The sequence below is a fragment of the Peromyscus californicus genome, unplaced genomic scaffold (genome assembly GCF_007827085.1).
Source record: "Peromyscus californicus insignis strain IS unplaced genomic scaffold, ASM782708v3 Scaffold_8__1_contigs__length_139910024, whole genome shotgun sequence".
Taxonomy (NCBI): domain Eukaryota; kingdom Metazoa; phylum Chordata; class Mammalia; order Rodentia; family Cricetidae; genus Peromyscus; species Peromyscus californicus.
Window position 1 is genome coordinate 89,126,185 of NW_026294606.1, and position 15,642 is coordinate 89,141,826.

At 50.5% G+C, this 15,642-nt stretch overlaps 1 protein-coding gene across 2 annotated transcripts; it reads left to right on the forward strand.

The window, feature by feature from the left end:
- Positions 1–1,169: 1,169 nt before the first annotated feature.
- On the forward strand, positions 1,170–8,478 carry CUNH16orf95 (chromosome unknown C16orf95 homolog). Of its 2 annotated transcripts, none has more exons than XM_052729336.1 (4): positions 1,170–1,259; positions 2,652–2,798; positions 3,410–3,446; positions 7,364–8,478. In XM_052729336.1, the coding sequence occupies exons 2-4, from the start codon at positions 2,661–2,663 to the stop codon at positions 7,594–7,596; spliced, it is 408 nt and encodes a 135-aa protein (XP_052585296.1). In that variant the 5' UTR covers positions 1,170–1,259; positions 2,652–2,660; the 3' UTR covers positions 7,597–8,478. The 2 variants fall into 2 exon arrangements, with proteins under 2 accessions (XP_052585296.1, XP_052585295.1); XM_052729335.1 differs by lacking the exon at positions 1,170–1,259 and having other exon boundaries at positions 2,268–2,798; positions 7,364–7,592; positions 8,220–8,478.
- The last annotated feature ends 7,164 nt before the right edge of the window (positions 8,479–15,642 follow it).

The following is a 15,642-nucleotide window of genomic DNA, read 5'->3' on the forward strand; positions in this document are numbered from 1 at the left end:
CTGGGCTCAGAAGGAAGACTTCTCCACACGGAGCTTAGTGCCAAGGGTCACCAGTGCCCAGCCTACAGTTTGCATGGAGGCCAGAACACTCTGAGCTGTGTGCTTTTCTTTTCCAGGAAGGGTTCATTTCAGACCTTTGGAAAGGAGGTGTGCATCACAGGTCACTCGGTAAGGACATGCCCTCAGCCTCTTATCCCTCCTGTGGGTGAAAGGGTGGGGGGAGATGAGGGTCTCAGGTTGGACCCTGCCTAGAAGCATGAGGTTGTATGGGTCATCTCTGTGCCCACATATTTCTGTGTAGCGTCACTTCCTCCCTTCTAGTCCCTCCTGAGACCAGAAGCCCCTTCAGTGACTTGCCCTGGTCACCAGCTTCTTTGTCTGCCCCATGGAGGGGGTGGTGGCCCCAGCAGGTGGTCAGTACCATGCAGAAAGCCACAGGGAGTTGTTACCTCCTCCCGACTCAAGTTGCTCGAATCTTCCTTAGATTGACAGCGAGGCAGCAGTGAGTGGCCAGGTTTCCGCCCAACTCAGCTTGTAGACCCAAGCTGGTAAACCTGTAGCCAGCCTGATCCTGAGCCACAGGTGGACCTGAGTTACCTGTCCCTTCCCCTGGGTGCTGTCCTTCACTACTGTCACAAATGCCTTTCACACTTAGTTCTGTCCTCTGTCTCTTGCTTAGGTGCTACCTGGTTTGTGGTGATATATTGTGTACCTCAATAAAACTTACCTGGGCATCAGAGGACAGAGCTAGCCACTATATTAAACATAGAGGTCAGGCAGTGGTGGCACACACCTTTAATCCTATCACTCGAGAGGCAGAGATCCGTCTGGATCTCTGTGAGTTCAAGGCCGCACTGGGCTACATGAAATTGATCCAGTGTAGGAGAGACACAGAGCCAGGCGATGGTGGCACATGCCTTTAATCCCAGGAAATAATGTGGCAGGACACAGAAAGGTATATAAGGTGTGAGGAAACAGGAACTCTCTCTCTTGAGGCTGAGGATTTTGTAGAGGTGAGCTAGTAGCTGGCTCTGTCCTCTGATCCCTAGGTAAGCTTTATTGGGGTACACAATAGATCACCACACTGGTTGGTTCTGTCCTCTGTGTGTCTTACTCAGGTGTACCCCGGACTCTGCACCGTCCTTCAGGAGTGCACATGTTGCCAATGCTATGCCAGGTTTGGGGGCCACTTGCCTGTGCCCCGGGCTGATGCACTGCTGCCCTACTGGGTCCCTCTGTCCCTGAGACCACGAAAGCAGGTAACTAAGTGACTTGGCAGGTCATCACTTAGGGCCAGGACACAGAATCCTAGGTATTGTATGAATGAAGTTTCTGAGACACAGTTTTGGTTTTAGCTGGGGATTGAACAAGCTAAGTAAGTACTGTCCACTGAGTGACAGTCCCTGCCCACCTTCTTCTTCGCTTTCCCAACCACCTCTTTTGTTTCTTTTTAATTGTGTGTATGTGTGTGTGTGTGTGTGTGTGTGTGTGTGTGTGTGTGTGTGTGTGTACATACATACATGTGGCACCACGGTACACTTGTGGAGATCAGAAGACTACCTTTGGGGGTTGGTTCTCTCCTTTAACCACATGGGTTCCAGGGTTCAAACTCATGTCAGGCTTTGTGTCCATTTGTCCTTACCTGGTAAACCATTTCTTTGGCTTGCGTAGTTCTTACGAGGTTCATTCATACGGCGTGGGTATTAGGTCTGGAGTGTTCTCCCATCTCCCTTGTACCTGCTTCTCTTCTGTGGGCACCATGTCCACTGAGAACAATTCACTGAGTGACGTGGCATTGACACCCGTGGATCCGCCCCTGACCTCATCTCCTAGGGCCAAAGGAGCTCAGAAAGAGCTCCCTGGACTTGGGTGGAGAGGTAGAAGGGCAGTTACCTTGTCCCTGCCACAGGCTTCTAGACAGTTCGTTTACCACTGACAATGTGCCAAGGAAGTTCTTCGGCACGTGAGATCAAGGCCAGCCTAGTCTACATAGTGATTTTCAGGCCAGCCAGGGCTACATGTAAAAACTCAAAAAACCCCAAAAAATAAAATAAAATACCAATAAATAAATTAATTTTAAAAAAAGAAAGGAAAAGACCACACAGCTCCTAATTCTTTCCAAAGTCCCAGCAAGTACAGACCAAATATTCAAACACAGAAGCCTATCAGGGCCCTTCTCATTTAAACTACCACAAATACCATGCCTGTTTGAAAATATTTTTTTACATTTATTTATTTATTGTGTTATGTATGTATGTATGTGTGTGGGGGAATGCATATGTGACAAGGTGCATGTGTAGAAAGTCAGAGGACAAGTTACCGTAGTCAGTTCTCCTTCCACTGTGAGTCCCAGGGATCGAACACAGATGTACGGGGTAGGCAGCAGGTGCCCTTACCCACTGAGCCATCTTGCTGGTCTCTGTGCCTGGTGGTGCTGGAGGCGGAATCCATGTCCCTGTGCATGCTAGGCAAGCACTCTACTAGCTGGGCTATAGCCTCCCCTCTTAAAGTCAGAGTCTCTCTATGTGGACCAGCCTAGTCCCGAACTCACAAAGGTCCACCTGCTTTCTGAATGCTGTAATTAAAGGCATGTGCCACCATGCCTGGTGCCCCCCTCACCCTTTTGAACCTTTCTTACTGTCCACTGGTAGGTCTCAAAGATGATGCGGTGTTATGTCCCCAGAGCCATGAGGTCGTGCCGTTGCCCCTGCCACAGCTTTGGGGGGCGCCTTCCGATGCCCAGGGAGAGGGCTGTCATGCCCTATTGGGTGCCCCAGGGGCTGAGGTCCCAGAAGAAGGTAAGAAGGGAGCTTGTGAGACAGGGCTGAGTGAGGGGTGGGAAGGGAGGAGTCCAAGGAGGCACCCCCTCCCTGATGGCATGGTGAGGGCAGCTGAGGGCAGAAGGCCGTGTCTTGTGGAGGCTGCTGGGAAGTGTGAGCCTCATTCTCTGAGCATAGCGAGGGGTCATCTGGTATCCAGGCCACTGCATCTATTCCTCTTTGCTGTCTCCTCCCCCCTCTTTCTCCGCACCATGCCCTGTGCCCAACCTTATCTTTCTGTGTCTGTCTATAGTCCTGCAGAGGTGGCTGAGAGGGACCCTCTGGACCCATCTGCACCCCCACAGCTGTAGTTCTAGGCCATGATGCCAGGATTGGCCACATCCAACCTGCCTTCAGCTTAGAGGGTCTCCGCAGTATTTGAGACTAGTTAGAAGTCTTTTTTTTCTTTTCCTCTGCCTTCCCACCTTTTGGGTTCTCTTATCACTGAGCAGCAAGCTATCCCCAGCACAAAGAACTCAGTCCTGAACTGGGAGCCACACCACCCCTGCCCTGAGGTCTCAAGTCCTGATCACTCCCCCACACACTGCGGGTCTCTAGATGACCTACTGATCCACTTTCTCTTCTCTTAGGTGGTGAAGAGGTTGGAGAATGTTAAAGGCACTCCAGGTAACTCCACACCATGTGTCACCTCATTCTGCCCTGGGAAAGGGGTGGGGCAAGGCCACACAGGTGACACAGCCATCTCCAACCCTTGCCAGGCGTCACAACCCGCCGGCTGCCTTCTTACAAATGATGGAGGCAGACCACCAGTCTTAGCAGTGACAAGCTAGGGCTGATGGTGTCTAAAGTGGGTTTATTTAAGCTATGAACTTCTGTTACTTGTGGTATGTAGTGTGTGTACATGTTCATTTTTAAACTGGTATGTATTTCTGATGTGACAGCTCTTGTATCACACACACACACACACACACACACACACACACACACACACACGTGTGCATGCCTTATACAGCGGATGTGTGCTACACAAGTGTGTTCATATGCTCATGCATGTGACCTGGCATGTATGCATTCCTGTATTCATGATTGATAATGTATGCTCACATTCACGTGCTCAGTGTGTGTTCAGACACACTTGGCAGCACACTCACACGTTGGTGATGTCGCCCTCAGCCACACCCCCGTGGCTCAGCTCTCTGGGAGAGACAGCCTCCTTCCCATGTTATTTATGTCTTTTGAACTCCGTCCTGGACTTGATTTTGAAGGCACGTCCAGGCTTTGGTCTGGTGCTTCTTCGGTGCACTATGCCAGCTCTGCACAGGAAGTCCCTTGTGCAGGATCTGGGTTGGGGAAGGCCTTCTAAAAAGGCAGGCAGGAGGAGCTTTCAGGAGGAAAGGCTGAGAAGCGCTTGGGAAATGGATAGCCACCAACCAACCTGTTCTTTTTTTTTCATATTTATTTATTTATTTATTTATTTATTTATTTATTTATTTATTTATTTATTTATTTATTTATTTATTTCTATTATCAGCTTGATACAGTACAAATTCTTATCTTTTTTTTTTAAAGATTTATTTATTTATTATGAATACAGCATGTATGACTCCAGGCCAGAAGAGGGCACCAGATCTCATTATGGATGGTTATGAGCCACCATGTGGTTGCTGGGAATTGAACTCAGGACCTCTGAAAGAGCAGTCAGTGCTCTTAACCTCTGAGCCATCTCTCCAGCCCCCCAAATTCTTATCTTTTTTTTTTTTTGAGACAGGGTTTCTCTGTGTAGTTTTGTGCCTTTCCTGGATCTCGCTCTGTAGCCCAGGCTGGCCTCGAACGCACAAAGATCCACCTGCCTCTGCCTCCCGAGTGCTGGGATTAAAGGCGTGCGCCACCACCGCCCGGCCCAAATTCTTATCTTAATAGTGAAATGTTTCACTGAGGCTTGCCCAGTGATTGAGTAAAACCAAAACTTATTCTAAGCCACAGTCATCCTAGGGTCCCCCCTGCTATGTAGCCTCCCTGGTTCTGTGGGTTGCAGTCTGATTGTTCTTTGCTTTATATCTAGAATCCACTTATGAGTGAGTACATACCATGTTTGTCCTTCTGGGTTTGGGTTACCTCACTCAGGATGATATTTTCTAGTTCCATCCATTTGCCTGCAAATTTCATGCTGTCATTGTTTTTCTCTGCTGAGTAGTACTCCATTGTGTGTATGTACCACATTTTCTTAATCCATTCTTCAGTTGACGGGCATCTAGGTTGTTTCCAGGTTCTGGATATTACAAATAGTGCTGCTATGAACATAGTTGAGCATGTATCTTTGTGGTATGATTGAGCATTCCTTGGGTATATGCCCAAGAGTGGTATGGCTGGGTCTTGAGGTAGATTGATTTCCAATTTTCTGAGGAACCGCCATACTGATTTTCACAGTGGTTGTACAAGTTTGCACTTCCACCAACAGTGGAGGAGAGTTCCCTTTGCTCCGCATCCTCTCCAACATTGACTGTCATTAGTGTTTTTGATCTTAGCCATTCTGACAGGTGTAAGGTGGTATCTCAGAGTCGTTTTGATTTGCATTTCTCTGATGACTAAGGATGTTGAGCATTTCTTTAAATGTCTTTCAGCCATTTGAGATTCTTCTTTTGAGAATTCTCTGTTTAACTCTTTAGCCCAACCTGTTCTTAAGTGTGTAAAAATGTCCAGTTCCCAATCCCAGAAGCAACACTGTTACTCCAGAGTGCAGATCCTCCCAGCCCTGCAGACATGGCTTGAAGACACAGGTTTTGAAGCATGGCATTTGTTGGGGACAGCCCAAGGGTACTCAGCACTCTCATCAGTGTTGGGAAATGTCATAGCAAAATCTTGGGGTGGCCGGGCGATGGTGGCGCACGCCTTTAATCCCAGCACTCGGGAGGCAGAGCCAGGCGGATCTCTGTGAGTTCGAGGCCAGCCTGGGCTACCAAGTGAGTTCCAGGAAAAGGCGCAAAGCTACACAGAGAAACCCTGTCTCGAAAAACCAAAAAAAAAAAAAAATCTTGGGGTGACTTGAGCCTGTTGTCACAGTAGAATAGACGCAGTAGGCTGTACCCAAAATGCAGCACTTGCTATTGGGAGACAGAGCTCTGAGCTACCGTGACATTGACACAATGACCATGTCCCCAGGACTCAAGGCTCCTGGAAAATCAGGTCCCAGGAAGCCACACAAAAGAACGTCCTCAGACATGTTCAGAGTTGGAACCTGCAGGGTTCAGAGGGAGGGCAGAAAGGTGAGTGGTAGGTGCCTGGCGGGGCAGGAGTGGAGGTAAGAGTAGACTTTTACCCCAGGGAGGCTCCCAAGAGCAGAGCAGGCTCTGGCAAAGCCAGAAGCCCATGCCTGAACCTTCTCCCAGGAACATGAGAGAATCAGGGAACTGTCTCCAGACCCAGTGGCGGCTCCCTTGAGGTCTGTTTTCATCGACTGCTTTCACTTTGAATGCTTTACATGATTAGGAAAGGTGAGTTTATTGTCAAATTATAGGATTAGCTGATAGATTTTCAAAACCAGTATTGGGTTTTACTCCATTCATGTTTTCACTTTTTTTTTAAGGACTTACTTTTATGTATGTATGTGTTTTCATGCATGCAGTGCCCATGGAGGCCAGAAGAGGGCATCAGATCCCCTAGAACTGGAGTTAGAGATGGTTGTGGGCCATCATGTGAGTGCTGAGGGTGGAACCCTGGTCCTCTCACTGCAGGAGAGGACAGTGCTCTAGCCTCTGAGCTCTTCCTCCAGCTCCTCCAATCACGCTTTCTAAGTTGAGGTGATTTGTTTGTTTTCAAGGTGAGATCTTCCTGTGTTGCCCCAGCTGTTGTGAACTCCTGGGCTTAAGCTGTCCTCCCTCCTCAGCCTTCCCTGTGGTAGGGACTGCAGGCGCTTCACTGTGTCCCTCAGTTCAGGTGACTTACAGAATACATTCCTCAAGCTTCTCACCTGTTCATGTTAGGAGACCTGGAAGGAAGGACCAGGAGGACAGCCTGTCCACACTTCTGTCCCCTCTTCCAGCTCAGTGTGATTTCATCATTTTGTTTCATATCCGACTGACTGGTTTCCATTTGAAGATAGTGCATGCACGTGTGTGTGTGTGTGTGTGTGTGTGTGTGCGCGCGCGTGTGCGCGCGCTAGAATCACAGTCAGGGCCTTTCACACGCTGGACTACACCACCAGACACTTTTGATCTTATATTTTTCTCGAAAATGAGGGTTCCACGATTTTCTGCTCTGTACTGTGGTGGGATTTTTTCAGAAGAAAATGTATTTATCATGTTGCATATTCAGAGTATTTTTGCATTGATACAATTAGGACTTATATTTCTATCAATAGGCAGAGGGAGATGGAGGCCAGCCTGGTCTACAGAGTGAGTTCCAGGACAGCCAGGGCTACATAGAGAAACCCTGTCTTGAAAAAACAAACAAACAAACAAAAAGAAACTGCTGAGTCACCATTCTGACACACCCTGCACCTTGTCTGGGTGGGGCCAGTTCCCCACAGCCCCACAGCCCCAGGTGGTCTCATGCTCTGTCCTCAAGAGTGCTCCTCTTGCTCCTAGAGTGCTCCCTGGACTCAAGCAGCCGCCATGGCCGTTGGCGAGTTTGCGGGGACCAGCGTCTCCTCCTCAAGTGGCAGCAGCTCCAGGCCCTTCATCAGGATGAGCTGCCTCAGGAGCTCAGGCCTCAGGAGGGGGAGCCACATGCTGGCCGCTTGGGCCTCTTCCTGCCCATCAGCTTCAATCTCCTGACCCTGCTGCAGGCTGTCCTGAGGGCCATCATGGCCATTCGGTGAGCTGCTGGGGAGTTGAGAAGGGGTGGGCCCAGACTCATCCCTCACTTTGGAATCTAGAGTCCCTGCCGCCAGCATCTTGCCCCAGACTTGCCTTATGTCCTTTACTGAAAGACTGTTAAGCCCTTGGATACCATGGTGACAGCACTTGTAAGCCTCTTCCAAGAAGTACCCCTGGCTTCACTGGCCTGGCTCTGGGGCAGTGGTGCTGGCCCAGCCCCTTTGTCCAGCTGGGATATGGGGAGCACTGTGAACCTTCACATCACATACCTGACTGCCCCTGTGGCCTGGCAGACACTTGATGGCAGGGAGTCCAGCTCAGAGCCTACGAAGGAGCAAGGATGCTATGGAGCTTCTTCTCCCAGCTCTACAAAACTAGGTGTTTTCTCCCTTCCTGTGAGTGGGTGCTAAAGGTCAGAGTCTCACTGGGTCCCACAACTGGGAATCAGAGATGCTGTACTGACCCAGTCCACTTCCCCAGTTCCTGAGCATAGGGGGAACCCAGTGACTGAGGGGATGCCCACACCATCCTCTCTGTGAAGGCTCTCGGCAAGCCCATGCCCAGGACAGCGAGCGCTCAGCCTGGGGGACAGTTCCCAGCACTTGCCTTTCTCTTGGCTTTCTAGCCATTTGTTCTGGGACTGAAGTGGAGTCTTCAGCTACTGTCAAGATCCTCAGCAAGAATGTCAGTCACCATCATGGTCCTCAAGGGAAGCCCTCAGATCAGGAGGATCTGTGACACTTGCTGTTTCCACACACGATAAGATCTGCACCCATGATCCAATCTGAACTAGAAGCCACCATGTGACTGTTAGTTGAAGGGGGGCTGGTGTGAATGTCCAAATGAGTCTGTTATGAATGCAGCCAATAAATGTTATTTGTGAAACTCTAAACTAGCAGCTTAAAGATTATTTTATACTGTGTGCTTTGACTGCATATGTGTCTGTGCACCATGTGTATGCCTGGGTGCACATGGAGGCCAGGAGAGGGCATCAGACCCCTGGAACTGGAGTCACAGACGGTATGAACCATCATGTGGGTGCTGGGAATTTGAACCCGGGTCCTCTGGAAGAAAAGCCAGTGCTCTTAACCACTGAGTCATCTCTCCTGTCCCCAAACCAGCCACATTTAAAGGACGACCCATGGTTTTCCTTTGGTAGGAGAAACTTGTCCTCTATGTCCCTGGAGGGGTTTTCTACATCTCTTTCCTCTCAAGGATTGACAGGGTTTTATTTAGGGTTTTTGTTTGTTTCTTTGTTTTGTGTGTGTATGTTTTGTTGTTTTGAGACAGAGTCTCTTCCATAGCCCTGGCTGTAGTGGAGTTCTACTTACTCTGTAGACCAGGCTGGCCTTGATCTCACAGAGATCCATCTGCCTCTGCCTCCTTAGTGCTGGGATTGAAGGTGTGAATCAACGCACCTGGCCTGAAAGGGTTTTATTTATGACATGATCCAGAGTGTCCCATTTTAATGCCAAATAGCATTTAAAATTGTATGTGAATTGAAAATTTACATTTCTTTATGTTTTAAAAAAAATGTGTGGAAGAACTGTATAGTGTTCTAACTGCTGTGCCTCTCCAGCATCTTGAGGTTTTGTTTTGTTTTGTTTTGCTTTTTGGTTTTTTGAGACAGGGTTTCTCTGTGTAGCTTTGCTCCTTTCCTGGAACTCACTCTGTAGACCAGACTGGCCTCGAACTCACAGAGATCCTCCTGGCTCTGCCTCTCGAGTGCTGGGATTAAAGGCATGCGCCACCACCGGCCCAGCTTGAGTTTATTTTTATTTGTTTTGTTTTTGTTTGTTTGTTTGTTTTGAGACAGGGTTCTTCATGTAGACCAGGCTGGCCTCACCCTGATTCTCCTGCCTCCCCCTCCAAGTGCTGGACTTCTAGGTGTGTGACACCACGGTTGGCATGAACTAAAATGTGGATGGGACATCATTCGCATGGTGTAAAAGTCACCACCTTGAAGTTCATTCATTTGCTGAGCCTGGGGCTCAGGATTTGGCTCTCAGGGTCTGCCTGCCTGCATCCCCAGTGCTGGGGTACCTGGTGTGCACTGCTGCACCACTTTCTCTTTGTGGAAATGCTGGGACTCTGAACTCAGGTCCTGATGCTTTCACACAGGCGCTTTCCCCACTGAGCCACCTCTCCAGCGCCTCCAAAGGATCTTGCAAGAGACCCTCACCATCCTCCCTCCCACCCTGAGGTCCCCTTCCAGTCCTTCACAGCTGGGAGACCAGTCTGCTTAGACTTTAGAGCCCTGGGTCCCAGCCTTCTGCGGGATAAGATTTCCACACTCTACCAGCGTCTCCTCGGCCTCACACAACCGACCCACGAGTGTGCAGGGACCTGCCTTCCCTCTTGGCAGCTGGCGAGAGCGGCGGCCTGGTTCCCCAAAGCCTAGCCTGTACTGTGCACAGCAGCTGTGACACTTCTCTCCTGAGACAGCAGAGCGGAGGTCAATGGCAGCTTTTGTGCTTGAAGGCAACAACGTGCTCTGGGCCAAGAGCTGAAGGAGTCTGTGAGTGAGGCCATCCTCCTGGCAGAGGGTTGGTCAAGGGCTGCCAAGTCTGTGGCCGTTGGGCTCCAGCAGGCTCCAGATGCTACCCAACTGTACTGGACCGCACAAGTAGATGGTGCCTAGCTCCCAACACAACGGCGTTGCCTCTCAAAGGCAAGCAGTACAACCACAGGCTCCCCCTGGGAGGGATCCGCGCCCCCAAGAACTTGACACTCATCTACTCCTTTTCTCAAGAGTTGTCCATTGGTTGTCTTCCCTGGGTCTCAGACGTCACCACACACTCAGCTTCGGGGGGAGGTGGTCATCATTCTCCTGGGCATGCTCGCTCCTAGATGCCCATACCCAAAGCTCTGAACAGTGCACTCATATGCAAACATCTTCCAGATGGTTCCTCTCTGGCTACCCTTAGTGGGGAGGCAGGAGAATTCAGGAGTCCTTTTGCTCAGTGCTGGGAGGGACAGAACAGCCGAGGACCCTGGACATTGGGTTGCTTATTTTCCATCTCTTTTAGGATAGGGGAAAGTCACGGGAAGAAGGGTCTGGATTGTTCTTTGCACACAGCTGGAGTCTGAATCCCAAAGCTGACAGCTGATAAGTGATGCCCTAGTTCCAGATCCCCAAACGTGACTGCATAGGACCCAGGTTCCAACATTCTTATGAAAACAAACAAACAAAACCAAAACCTTGCCAGTAGACTCTAGGAGTGTCTGCCTGCAACATCCTGGCTGTGGCTGAGGTGACATTGCCGGGCTCCTTGCCCACATGGTGCTAGCCTAGGACCTATGGTGTCTGAGTCACAGCCACGGTGCCCTTGATGACCTTGTCTGCTGAGACCCCAGCATAGACACAATAGCACTCGGTGACAACTTCCTTCAATGAAGGAGTGAGTTCTGGAGCCCCACCATGCCAGAAGACATCACACTCTGTTCATGGAAGTGGCCACGTGCCCACAAGTGGGCTTGGGGAAGTCAGTTGGTATGTGAAGGGTTGGGCGTGGTCTGGTGGGAGCCCTTACAGCCTGGCTTTCTCTCTCTCTGCTTTATGCCAGCTGGGGCCTCCTGTCTGGCCTCTGTGGCTCATAGGCTTCCCTCACACGGCCTCACAGAATGCCTCAGCTCCAGGGCTGTGTTATAAGAGCTCCAGTGCTGTGTTATAAGAGCTCCAGTGCTGTGTTATAACAGCTCTAGTGGCTGTGCCAGGCCACTAGGGCAGGGTAGAGGCACTGGCTGGCTGTCCACCCTCGTCATTGTAACTCCGTTGCTGTGGGCACCTTTGCTCCTCTCTCCCCCTGGCTAGTTCCCAGGACTTTCTGGTTAGCTATGTCTGACTAGGGTAACCTAGTCACTAGGAGTTGGAAGGGGCTACTCGGGACATTCAGTCTAACCACTTTATTCCCAAACAGGGATGCTGGGTCCAGAGAGTGGAGTGCCCCATCCACAGTCACACTGCTGCTGCTGGGTCCAGAGAGTGGAGTGCCCCGTCCACAGTCACTGCTGCTGAGTCCAGAGAGTGGAGTGCCCCGTCCACAGTCACACTGATGCTGCTGGGTCCAGAGAGTGGAGTGCCCCGTCCACAGTCACACTGATGCTGCTGGGTCCAGAGAGTGGAGTGCCCCATCCACAGTCACACTGATGCTGAGTCTAGAGAGTGGAGCGCCCCGTCCACAGTCCCTGCTGCTGGGTCCAGAGAGTGGAGCGCCCCGTCCACAGTCCCTGCTGCTGGGTCCAGAGAGTGGAGTGCCCCATCCACAGTCACACTGATGCTGCTGGGTCCAGAGAGTGGAGCGCCCCGTCCACAGTCCCTGCTGCTGGGTCCAGAGAGTGGAGTGCCCCATCCACAGTCACACTGATGCTGCTGGGTCCAGAGAGTGGAGTGCCCCGTCCACAGTCACACTGATGCTGAGTCTAGAGAGTGGAGCGCCCCGTCCACAGTCCCTGCTGCTGGGTCCAGAGAGTGGAGCGCCCCGTCCATAGTCCCTGCTGCTGGGTCCAGACAGTGGAGCGCCCCGTCCACAGTCACACTGATGCTGAGTCCAGAGAGTGAAGTGCCCCATCCACAGTCACACTGATGCTGAGTCTAGAGAGTGGAGTGCCCCATCCACAGTCACACTGATGCTGCTGGGTCCAGAGAGTGGAGTGCCCCGTCCACAGTCACACTGATGCTGAGTCTAGAGAGTGGAGCGCCCCGTCCACAGTCACACTGATGCTGAGTCCAGAGAGTGGAGTGCCCCGTCCACAGTCACACTGATGCTGCTGGGTCCAGAGAGTGGAGTGCCCCATCCACAGTCACACTGATGCTGAGTCTAGAGAGTGGAGTGCCCCGTCCACAGTCACACTGATGCTGAGTCCAGAGAGTGGAGTGCCCCGTCCACAGTCACACTGATGCTGCTGGGTCCAGAGAGTGGAGTGCCCCATCCACAGTCACACTGATGCTGAGTCTAGAGAGTGGAGTGCCCCGTCCACAGTCACACTGTTGCTGAGTCTAGAGAGTGGAGTGCCCCATCCACAGTCCCTGCTGCTGGGTCCAGAGAGTGGAGTGCCCTGTCCACAGTCACACTGATGCTGCTGGGTCCAGAGAGTGGAGTGCCCTGTCCACAGTCCCTGCTGCTGGCAGATGCAAGGCTTGACTGCAGCTTCTTCTTCCTGTCCAGGCTGCTTCCAGGGACCTCCTCCCCACCTCTCCTCCATGAGGAGACTTCCCACACTCCCTGCCAAAGGAATGGCAGGTGATCTTCTTTTAGGGACCCTGGCTTGGTGGGGAAATGGAAGCCTTCAATCAATTGATGATGTCTGCTTCAAGCCCAGGCTTGGCCTCAGGATCTGGAGTGTCCTGAAGTTTTCAGTGCTGTCCAGTGCCTCTCACTGAGCTGGGGAGGGGTGTCTGAGAGCACCCCCCACCCCCGCCCTGGAGCAATGGGAGCTTCCTGTTTTCTCCTTTGCCATTTCTAAGAGGAAGCTCTGTTTGAAGACACCATTTTTGTGTTGAAACAGCAAACCCCAGGCTGATCCAGGAGCCCTGGAAGGTGCTGGAATTCTGGAGAAGGCCAAGATTGGCATTCCTGAGTGTCTCAGCATTGCCAAGCAAGCATGTCCTTTCCAGACATCCCACATGGAAGGAGGAAATGCCAGCCATCACAGCCATCACTCTCCGGCTCAGGGTTGGGGAGCTGGGAGTTATTACAGAGCATGTGAGTGGCCTCAACTGTTGGGTTTACCCTTGTGTTTCAACAAAGGCACAGACTTTGCATGGGGTCGAGGGTGCTCTGAGCTTGGGGTGCCTTGTTAGAGCCAGGCACAGTTGTCCATGAGAGGTGATTGTGAAGGGAGGCTCTTGTCTTTGTTATAGCCTTGACCTCTGCCAATCCCTGGACAGTCCCCACTTTGTCCCACAATGTCTGCCCCTTCTCCTGCCCCCTCCAATGTACCTGCTCCCCATTCCTTCCAGAAAACATTTTTATTGTCCATGAATGTTTTATTTTTAAATGACATGTATGTTTTGAACTCTAACCCTGTTCCTAACTGTTCAATTCCTTTATTACTTCTCCATCCCTTGCCCTCAGACTTCATATGTGTGCTCTCTCCCCCACTCCAAAACCACTGAGTCCACTTAGTACTGTCTGTGTGTGCATGGGCACAGGGCTATGTACTGAATCATGGGTAGTCACTCAGGGGCTGCATTCCTGAAAAAAACCCACCTGCCTTCCCTTAGCAGCTATCAGTTGCCAATAGCTTCTTAGATAAGGGTAGGAATTCATGATCCCCTTCCACATCCATGCTGGGATATTGGCTGGCCTGATGTGGTTACAGGCCTTGTGCATGTAGTCATAGCCAGTGTAAGTTCACGTGTAAGTTTAGCTGCAGGGGCCTACTCCCTCTGGCTCTTACAGTCTTTCTGCCCCCTCTTCCACTATGATCCTCAAACCCTGATTGTGTGTGTCTTTGTGTGTATATGTGTGTGTATGTGTTTGTATATGTGTGTGTATGTGTGTATATGTGTGTGTATATGTGTGTGAGTGTGTATATGTGTGTACGTGTGTGTATACGTGTGTATGTGTGTATATGTGTGTGTATGTGTGTATGAGTGTGTGTGTATGTGTGTGTGATATGCAGATGTCTCATTCATAGTCAAGCATTCCACAGTTTCTAATTCTCTGCACCTTGACCAAACTGTAGGTCTCTGCATTAATCTCTATCTACTGCAAAAGAGAAGCCTCTCTAATGAGGGTTGAGAGATGTGTTGACTTGTTGAGGGCCAGGCTGGACCAGGACTTTCCCTGAGGCCTTATATCTGGAGAAGGGATTTAGCTCCCTTTCTAAAACCAGGAAGGTGCTTGGCGAGGTCAGTAATGGCCTGGGTCCAGGGCCTTGGGGTTTTCAGATCCCGAGCACTCAACTTCTCCCCACTCCTTGAAGGCTGTGGTTGTCAGTTCCAAGGCAGCTGAGCCCTTTGTCTGTGTGTGATATGCTTGAGATATCCTGTGTTCCCTTTGTGCAGCCTTGCTTGATTAGCTTCCTGGTTTTCCCCTTGTATGACAGTTTTCTGCTAATTCTGTCCCATCCCCCCCAACTGTATGTAAGATGCTGTACTTAATAAACTTGCTTAGAATGTCTTCCTGATCCCAAACCTCCCTGTCTTCTTTATTTTCTCATCTCCTGGGCCTTTCTCTCAGTAACCTGTCACTGAAGAATGAATGAGCTGCTGCTCCAGGTCACTAGTTTATGAGTATAAAGATAAGAACTTAGGGGGCAGTCTATCACTATGTCCATTTAGCGGAATAATAGTAGTACATGCTCCCCTAGGGCTTATAACCTAGCCAGCAATGTCTTCTTGGCCCCAAACAGTACCAGGAATGAATTCTGTTTTGTTGAGTGGCCTTCAAATCCAACCAGAAAGTGGTTGGCTGCTACCATAACCCTCACACCACTACTGCACAGGAAACCAGTTTACACGTAGAATCAGGTTTGCAAATCTGTCATTTCCTTTTTTTTTTTTTTAAATTTTGTTTTTTTCAAGACAGAGTTTCTCTGTGTAACAGTCCCAGAACTTGCTTTGTAGGCCAGACTGACCTCAAACTCACAGAGATCCACTTGCCTCTGCTTCCTGAGTGCTGAGATTAAAGGCATGCACCACCACTGCCTGGCAAAAGATATTTGCAAATGGTCACTTCAGTTCTGTGTTTCCTAGACACTCACCATGGACCTAGAGACTTGATAGACCATGGCTAAGGCTTTTTGCAAGGTGGCTTCCTGATGTTGTACCTGTGTTGTTCCAGGAGATCTTTGACACTGGTGGTCCCAGTCTTCAGATACTGTGACTGGCTAGTAGGTTATGGAGGATCAGCCTGGCTCTGTGAGCCTCCACCGATGGCTTAGTGTCCCTCGTGATCATGGATTTGATCTAATATTTGACAGGTCTATAAAATAGAGGTCTTAGCCCTGGGACTCCTGTGCCTGCAGACTGGAGGCTGAGAACAGAGCAAGCTTACCGAGATTTGTAGAGCCACCTGGGGTCCTCTGGGGCCTCAGAAGGC